This window comes from Rutidosis leptorrhynchoides, chromosome 4 (assembly GCF_046630445.1).
Source record: "Rutidosis leptorrhynchoides isolate AG116_Rl617_1_P2 chromosome 4, CSIRO_AGI_Rlap_v1, whole genome shotgun sequence".
Classification (NCBI taxonomy): Eukaryota; Viridiplantae; Streptophyta; class Magnoliopsida; order Asterales; family Asteraceae; genus Rutidosis; species Rutidosis leptorrhynchoides.
Window position 1 is genome coordinate 88,447,300 of NC_092336.1, and position 9,617 is coordinate 88,456,916.

At 35.5% G+C, this 9,617-nt stretch overlaps 1 protein-coding gene across 1 annotated transcript; it reads right to left on the minus strand.

Annotated features, from left to right (window-relative positions):
• Positions 1-4,352: 4,352 nt before the first annotated feature.
• Positions 4,353-5,468, minus strand: LOC139840794 (uncharacterized). Its single transcript, XM_071831039.1, has one exon. The coding sequence runs from the start codon at positions 5,466-5,468 to the stop codon at positions 4,353-4,355; it is 1,116 nt and encodes a 371-aa protein (XP_071687140.1).
• Between the last annotated feature and the right edge of the window lie 4,149 nt (positions 5,469-9,617).

Here is a 9,617-nt window from a genome sequence, read left to right on the forward strand (position 1 = left end):
GATCCTTTTACACACTTTCAATTTCAAACAATTAGAAGATACATCTCTACAATTGTGTGATTGTTATCTTTTCGCCAAGACGACAATCTTGTCTTTGTCTTATCCCAATCGAAACTTCGTGTAACCCGTGGCTAATAGGGTCGAAATATTCGATTAGGAAAGTGTTCACACGATTCAAAGATCAATCCGGAGTCATTACCGTTTCAGTCACGAAGGTTTTACAACCCCGACTTCTAACAATATGTAATTTCTTTATCGATCAAAGCTTGTGTTGTCCTAAATGATTTTTACATTTCATTAAATTATTATTACCATCGGAAAACTAAAGAAATGACAATCATATTATCGAATGAAAGCATAGTTTTATCACAACTTCATTTTAGTCATGAAAATGTAGTAATGTGCGATTAAACCAATGTAAAATACTTCACGTATATACAAGAGCAAACCTATGCACTTTAGATTGAAAAGGAAAGACATGCTAGAAAAAAAATTCTTAAGGGATAAAAAAAGAATTGATAAATGGTATCCTCGTATGCATAACATATTTATTAAAAGTTAACAAAATTCTTACCGGATAAGTATGTAGGTTATATCATCGTGCATTAGACAGAAAAGAAACGACAGAGATGATAAGTGCAATTACTAATAGATATGGCCAATCATTATTATTTGATGTAAACCACGATGATTGTTGTGATTTACTCAAATTTTATTAACAAAAAATGCTATACATATAAAATAAAATACATGTTTAGTTTATATGGTTTATGATAGTTTGAATAAACCAACGAATCAGTGCTTCAAAGGTACCCGGGCTTGCAGTCTGGCCCCAGTGAGTTATGCCAAGTTTGCAAATATACAAGGTGGAGGTTCGATTCCCTTTGGGGGCGAATTCTGTAAACTTATTAAGGGATACCCAGATTAGAGTCTTGCCTGGTATGTGCCTATCAGGTATGGTGGCATGTGATGCAAAGCAACACAGGGTTCGCGTGTCCCTGCCGATTTTCACGTTTTTTGCAAATAATAGTTTGAATAAACTTTTTTTTTTTTTTTATTTATTATAAAAGATATGTAGCAGCAGAAGAAAAAATATTACATTGAAACTCTCAAACACTTTTCATATATGTCGATATCATGGTGACACCTAATTTCGATGGATCATATCTTCAGAAAGTGATCTCTTTTTCACTGGATCTGAATGGAGACCAAATATCTTAAGTGATCGATTCGGAATTTTGACCCTTTAACCTTATTTTGAATGTTATAACACCTTATAATTCATTTAATTGGTCTATTTAACAACTCCCTAAATAATAAAAAAAAAATTACAGTTATTAGATAACGATTTTTTTGAAAGATCAGCATCAATTTTATTAGATTAGGAATAATTACATGGGAGAAGGGATTAAACCCTTATGACCATATACAAGACTCGATAGCAACTCGAAACAAAATACAAGAATGTAACTCGATAAGAAGTAGGAAAAACACCCATATTCTACAACCTATACTATGCCGGGACAACTTGAAAGGACAAGCCGAATGGAGGCGTGATTTGCAGTGCCGAAGACTCGGCGACAAAGCATTTCAGCTCCCATTCACTTAGCCCATGACATGGCTTCGGTTATAAAATACGAGTGGAAAAAAACCTACAAGTTAACCTATACCATCTTTGGGATTAAAGTTAAGCAAGCAAGAAGAAGGGTTGGTAACCCATGAGTGCCACGTAAGATCAATGTTTCTGCCCCGATTGTTTATCCACTCGAAAGTCTTAGATTGAATGTCCGCAAGCAATTTTGGAGTGCTAACCGCGTTCTTACCGAAAACATGAGCATTTCGATTTTTCCAAATATAATAGGTTGTTACCCAAACCACTGCTTGCCAGATTGAGATCCCATTTTGGATTTGATATGTGGCAAGGAGCATGAAGCTAGATCTGAAAACAGCGTGAACGGTAGCTTGTCTAGTTTCCACCACATTCGGATTTTATCCCATAGATCCGCAGCATATTTGCATGAAACCATGGCATGTTGAATACATTCGATGTAATCATTGCAGACTGGACATAAGACGGAGTGTAAATCGATACCTTATAGATCCGCAGCATATTTGCATGAAACCATGGCATGTTGAATACATTCGATGTAATCATTGCAGACTGGACATAAGACGGAGTGTAAATCGATACCTTTTTTGTCTAACTCGATTCTTACCGGGAGCCTATTTTTCTGCAAACGCCAAATAAAAATGCCTATTTTTTGCGGGATTAAACCATTGATTAAAGTTGGATTCGGTAGCGGTTTATTTACCAGGAGGATGTTCGATAATAAATTGGACAGCGATGATGAAGAGTATTTTCCACTCTTCTCAAATTTCCATGTCCAAGTGTCCGGTTTATCAGAGGAATGATGAAATTCATGCAAGTCTTTTTCGAAATTTACAAGGTCAGAAGCAGCCCTCCACCTGGGCTTCGAGGCCCATTCCCAGGATAGAAGAGTTTCGCTGTTAGCCCAAGAAATACGATCCGCGACGGTGGCAGCCTTGTTCACCTCGAGCCTGTTCAGCCTTGGGTATTTGATTTTGAGCGCCATGTTTCCACACCAAATTTCGTCCAAAAAGCTTGTTTCGGTCCCTGCACCTACCACCTTAACAAAAGCATTAGCAATATCACACCCTAACAAGTTTAGAGTATGTTCGATGTTAATTATAGAATGCCAAGTTCGACCCGTGAATTTTTTAAGGTCATTTGCCGAGGAAGATGAGAGGCAACCCAAACCACCGTGTTTACCATAAATACTTTTGATTACCTTCACCCAAAGGGAATTTTTTAAAGTTAAGAATCTCCACCACCATTTGGTTAGGAGGGTGAGATTTTTATATTTGAGAAACCCGACATTTAATCCCCCGGAATCATAAGGCAGCGAAATTAAATCCCAGTTTACCCAAGCCATTTTTTTGTTGTCTAACGATCCGCCCAAAAAAAAATCCCGGAGCATACCTTCGAGTTCCTTTAAAACGCGAGTGGGAGCCTTGAAAAGTGAGAAATAATATAAAGGTAGACTATTTAAAACCGCTTTTATGAGGGTTAACCGACCACCATAGGATAAAGAATTAGCCTTCCAAGTCGAGAGCCTTTTTTTGAATTTATCAATAATGGGAAGCCAATTTTTATAAAGTTTGAGGTTAGCACCAATTGGTAGCCCAAGATAATTGAAAGGAAAAGATCCCTCTAAACAACCAAACCACGATGCTAAAGCAATGGATTCCTCTTTCGAGGTTCCAATTCCATACACACAACTTTTACTCAAATTTATTTTAAGACCCGAAAGGTTTTGGAAGCATTTTAGGATTTTCAAAATGTTTCTAACTTCAATCTTATTCCATTTGCCAAAAATGATCGTGTCATCGGCGTATTGTAAATGGGAAATGACGACTTTATCATAACCGACTTCTACCCCTTTTATAAGGCTTTTGTTTATGGCAAGTTTTAACAAAAAGTTTAAGCTTTCGCTCGCAATGATAAAAAGAAAGGGAGATAGTGGGTCCCCTTGTCTAACACCACGCTTAGGAAAAAATTGATTAGTCGGGGAACCGTTTATTAAGACCGAGATCGAGGTGGATGTTAGACAAGCTCGAATCCAATTTATCCATTTAGATCCAAAACCCATAAAACCCATTAATTTTAAGAGAAAATCCCAGTCTAGGCAATCGAAGGCTCTTTCAAAATCGACTTTGAAGATAAAACTTTTTTGTTTTTTTGCTTTAAGTTCATCTACGGTTTCGAGAGCAATAAGTATACTTTCTAGAATGTATCTATCGCTTATAAAGGCACTTTGCTCATATCCAATTAACCAAGGAATTACTACCCTAATCCTATTGGCAAGTAATTTAGATAAAACTTTATAATAGCTACCAATAAGACTAATGGGGCGGTAATTTGCGAAGTTTAACGGGTCACTTACCTTAGGGATTAGCGTGATGAATGAGGCATTGCAACCATTCGAGATTCTCTCGTTTTCCCAAAACCAATTCAAAGCTTTCATGAGGTCCTCTTTAATGATGTCCCAATACTTAGTAAAGAAGAGGAAGTTGAAACCGTCAGAGCCCGGGGCTTTGATTCTGCCGCAACTTTTGATAGCTTGAAGTATTTCATTTTCATTAAAACGGGTCTCTAATTTTTCAACCATGTTACTTTCAAGACGTGGTCCATCCCAATCATTCATTTCAAGGCCTTCGGTATTCTGTTTTTCAAACAGTGTTGAAAAATGAGAGAGTGCTTCAGCCTTTATGTCGTCGGGATTTGTGGACCAAACACCTGCGATGTTCACACCATGAATGTTGTTTTTTTGCTACCTTCTACGTATCATGGAATGAAAGAATTTGTTGTTCTCGCTACCCTCTAAGTCCCACTTGACTCGTGCTTTTTGCTTTAACATTTCCAATTGAGTATTTTCTTTCTTGTGCAGCAAGTCACGGGAATCCATCCACTCTTTCAATTGTGCTTCACTTAGGTCCTCGGATTCTGCTCTAATTTCCCAATCATCAACAACTTCTGATAGTTCTTCGATTTCTGCTTTTAGTTTACCAGGTGAGGTAGAATACCATTTGTGAAGTTCTGTTTTGACATTTTTCATTTTATCGCGAAAAGTGCAATCTGGGTTTGAGCTCTTTACTTCCTTCGTCCATGCCGCTTTAATTATCTCGGGTGCTTCTTTATGATTTAGCCATTCATCAAAGACTTTGGTGGGTTTTGGACCAAAGTCAACATTTCCATCTTTAAGGATTATCGGGCAGTGGTCCGTGTGTTTTTTGTTTAGAACCATTGCATGAGTGTTTGGCCATTGTTGTAAAAAAATTTCTGAGACCAAGAACCTGTCCAGTTTACTAAATTCCACCCCATTCGTACTAATTCTCGTGTAGTTCCTGCCCCCGAGTGGAATATCGATTAAGTTGGAGTCTTTGATGAAGCTATTAAATCTTTTGGCTCGATGTTCCAGGAAAATTGTGTTTTTTCTCTCAGATTTGGAACGGACCTCATTGAAATCACCTAGTATTACCCACATTGCGTTATCATAAGACATAACATCACGTAGATCGTCCCACATTTTCTTTTTTAAATCGTCCGTGTGAGGTCCATAAACATTGACAATAATGAGTTCCGTACCTGCACATTTCCAATTTCCTTTTATCGCAATAAAGGAGTCACGCTCAACAACACAGTTAGCACAAAAAAAATTAGGATCCCAAACCGCAAGAATCCCGCCCGAAAGACCTGACGAGTTTTTAACAGCATAGTTATAATCGTCGCTACCCCAAATTTTTTCGATCCAAAATTCGGGAGGTTTTCTGCATTTAGTTTCTTGTAAAGCAATGACAGCAGGTTTTTCACGAAAAATTAAGTTTTTGAACCAATTAAATTTGATTTTATCATTCTTCCCTAAACCTCTAATATTGAATGAAAGCATCTTCGTTGTAAACGTTAATTAAGTATAGACACGAAGGAGAAACCTGATTATTGAGGTTGAGATTTCCAGGAGAGGCCAAGGATCGAACCAACTTGATTGAAGCTCATTGAATCATCCGAAAGTTGTTGATCTGTGTTTGTTCTGTTTGATCTCTTTGGTGGTTTGCCACTGAGCGAATTATAGCTAGCCTTTCCTCCTTTGCCTTTAATTTTCGAAATTCTAGCTTTGGCTTTACCGTTCAGGATTTTTGATGACGAGCTCCATTTCCTTATATTAGCCCAAGTATTACCAGTGGAGGTGGATTTGGAGGGGTTTTTTTCATGACAAGTTTTACGTTTTTTGTTTGGGTTTTCTGTCTTTTCTTTTCTCATGGAATTGTTGTTCAAGATATTATGAGATGTGGGAGTGTCAAGGGGTTTATTTTGAGAGGCGAAGGTGAAAACCGAAGGAGATATGTTCTCAAGTTTTTCTGGGAAAGATGAGGAGATGATATCGATGGGAGAGATTGGGGGGTCTCAAGATAACGATACCGATAAAATCTCTTTTACATACATATACAAAACTTATATTATGTCATCTTTTGTTACAATAATAAATATTAATTATTGACGTGTTTATACTTTGAATTTTAACCATTGATTTGATATGGATTATGATTATGATATACGTTTTATTTATCCCTTCAAATAAATAATTGATTTGAAATATCTTTGTGAAGTTGCCGACTTATAAGTAAATTAACAAAATATTAATGTATTTTAATCTTTGAAATTGCGGATATAATGAAGAGGCCGAGCAAGAATAAGAAGTCAAAGAAGGTGTACGAGCTCAATCTCCAAGATGAAGATGAGGTCATCGACACGTGAAATAAAAAGCCCGATTTTTTTTAAGGACTCGTGGATCATGAGTTAGCCCCTTCAACAATAGTTTTGGTTAGTGACGGGTCTTCTGATGTATTAACTTACAAATTTGAATACTAGTCGGGTAAGAAAACTCGACGCGAAAAGGGCAAAGGCGAAGTCAGAATTTACAGATAAGGGTGACATTTCTCGAAAAGTTAATATCAATATAAAAATTATGAATGTTAGAATTTATAATTAAGGGGGGCGTTGACTATTAATTTAAAATTTTTAATACACTATAATAGGTATATTTGAAGAGTTGTGAGTGACAAAACATCCACATACAACTCCCTGTTTCGTCTATGGAAATTGTGAATGATAATATGGTTAAACCGAGCTCAAAAGGTTGTTAGGGTTCTTGCCTTTCGATTTTTATAGTTTGTTGTTTTTTAAGTACGAGTCTTGTTGGTGATTTTAGTGTTATCAACAATCATTTTAGTTAATTGGGATTTACTAGAAAGCAAAGGCTTATCGAATTAAGCTCAATAACGAGTTTGGAGAGTGCGGAGTGCACGCTCGTTCGAGTTAATTCAATAAGGTCTTGAAAATTACATCTTTTGATGAAAGGTAATCATGAATGGTTACATCATTTCATGAAGAGGGATGTTATTTTCTAAAAAGTTTAAACGAAGAGTTGCATCTTTTCGTTGAAATGTTGCATATTTACTATGAAGGGTTACAACCTTTCGTCGCACCTTTTCACCTCTTATATATAGAGGACTTTGCTTTCATTCTAATAAACAGAAAATACACATACTCTCTAACAATTTGATCAGCGATTTCATTGCCAAAAACACTGATTGCGTTCTTGTCTTATCCCTGTAAAGATTTCGTGCAACCGAGGCAATCGTAGGGTCGAAATACTTTATAGAGAAAGTGAACACACGATTCAATAATGAATCCGGCAGTCAATTCATAACCCTTATTTCTAACAAATCTATAAAGTATTTGGTTGATAATCATGAACATGAATCGTAAAAGTGATTTTCTAGATGTGGAAATAAGCGGCAACTTGTATGGATACTGTTGGTGTTGTTTTCTTATGTTAAAGCAAATTGCTCTCCAAATTCATCATGGCCAGGTGTGACGATCGCTCCAAATCCATATGGACGAACACGTCATTCATCGATTTCATTGCGAGGTATTTGACCTCTATATGATACATTTTGTAAATATTGCATTCTTTTGAAAAGGTACACCATAAATGAATATTTAAATCAAAGGTTTTCGACATCTGATGATTTCTACATATAGACAATCACCGTAATATAATAGTTTACAATAGTACTTCTGTTGACAATGCAGTCAAAATAAGATACATGGTGATGATTTGGTGAATGCAACGTTTCCTTGAAAAATATGCCATGTAAGACTCCATGCACATAGCTTGTCTAACATATAAGCAAACAGCGGAAGACTTCTAGGGAACCTGAGAATAAACATGCTAACAAGTGTCAACACAAAGGTTGGTGAGTTCATAGTTTTAATGTTTTGCATAATCTGTACATAAAGGTGGATCACAAGATTTCAGTTGTTTCATCCAGAAACATTTATCAAAATATTCTACAAGATTGAGCACCATGGTAACTAAGCTTTAACGTTATAATAAGTACCCATGTTTTAACATACATGCAACCAACATGTACAATACACGCAATCCAACGTGTACTAAATTCAAATAGCATACGTCTGTTTTAATAGTTCAGGCTAGGGTTTCTATACCTGGAACAGACGGGGATGTCAAGCCCTATGGATCCATATACAACTACTCACGCGCCCACCAGTTCTTATAACCGGCAGCTACTAGTTACCAAAGCTAAGGGATTTTCGGTTCAAACTCGGTGTAGAATTTAGTATGTACTTGTATCCATTGCGTTTAAAATAAAGTGCATGTATTCTCAGCCCAAAAATATAGATTGCAAAAGCAATTAAAAAGGGAGCAAATGAAACTCACCTTAGCAGCATATAAAGCCGTTCACCAAAATGTGACCAAAACTCGGATTACCAAATAACCGTAGATCTCAACCTAGAGAACATATGTTGGTTAATAAATGTCTATCAAGCTAGGTTAGGTCATAGTGTATCACAATCCTAATGCTCGAGATTGACATACAAAAGTTATCAAGAGTCATTTCAAAAAGTCAATCTGATTCAATACTATAGTTAAATGATTATGATAATCGAAACATTTTAACATTTCACATAGTTTCCCAATTCTTGTAAAATTAGACTATAGTTTTTATAAGGCTTTAAAATATGATAAAACAATCAATTTTGACCATTGTTCAACAAAACGAGACATGCCTTATTTAAGAATTCATTTACTCGGCTAGTAGTATTCAAAAACCCAATTTATCAATCTCGTAAACAGGTTGTTTAAATATTAATTGCAGATTCAAAAGCAATTCCAATTAACGTCAATCATAATTCAGTTGACCATATCTTTTAATTCGTTCATCGAAATTACACGATTTCTAAATGAAAAGTTATTGATTTTTCGTCAGCTTTCCAAAAACATGCATATCATATACCTTTTATCAGTAATATATGTATTTAATTCGTGATTCATTATAAACTGTTTAACGATGAAATTTATCATACAAGCATGCATAAATATATATACTCGAGCACTAGACATGGATACACAAATAATATATAAAAGATAAGATATGAATGCTCACGTATCAATATTGTGATTCAATATTGCAGGAAAGTACGTAGACGCAATAGAGATGATAAACACTAGGTTTGACTTGTGAACAATACCCATGAGCATTAATCATAACCTCCATAACTATAACCCATAGTTTCCTTAGCTCTATCCCGCTCGAAAACTCGTTTTGAAAGTGATACGCTCATGACCTCGTCGTAGTATTTTATGTATATATACTACTAATAATAATATTAGGATTAATAATAATAATAATAATAATAATAATAATAATAATAATAATAATAATAATAATAATAATATAAATATAATAAATAATACGGAGGAATGAAGGAATGAAGAATGAATCAGAAATCAGAAAACGTTCGAGCTTTATAGCACTTGGCCTGTCCCAGCACCTCATGCGATCGCATGAGGTTGGTATGGGATTCTCATGCGATCGCATGAGTCCTTCAGCCAGCTCACATCATTTTGTTTTTATTCTTGTCAACATGTTTAAATAATATAAATATAATATATTTTATTTATATAATTAATTATATATTATATTAAATTCATGTGCATAGTTAACCTGTA

Bases quoted from the DNA above. Each gene is read 5' to 3' on its own strand.
- LOC139840794 (XM_071831039.1), bottom strand. From the start codon at position 5,468: ATGCTTTCATTCAATATTAGAGGTTTAGGGAAGAATGATAAAATCAAA.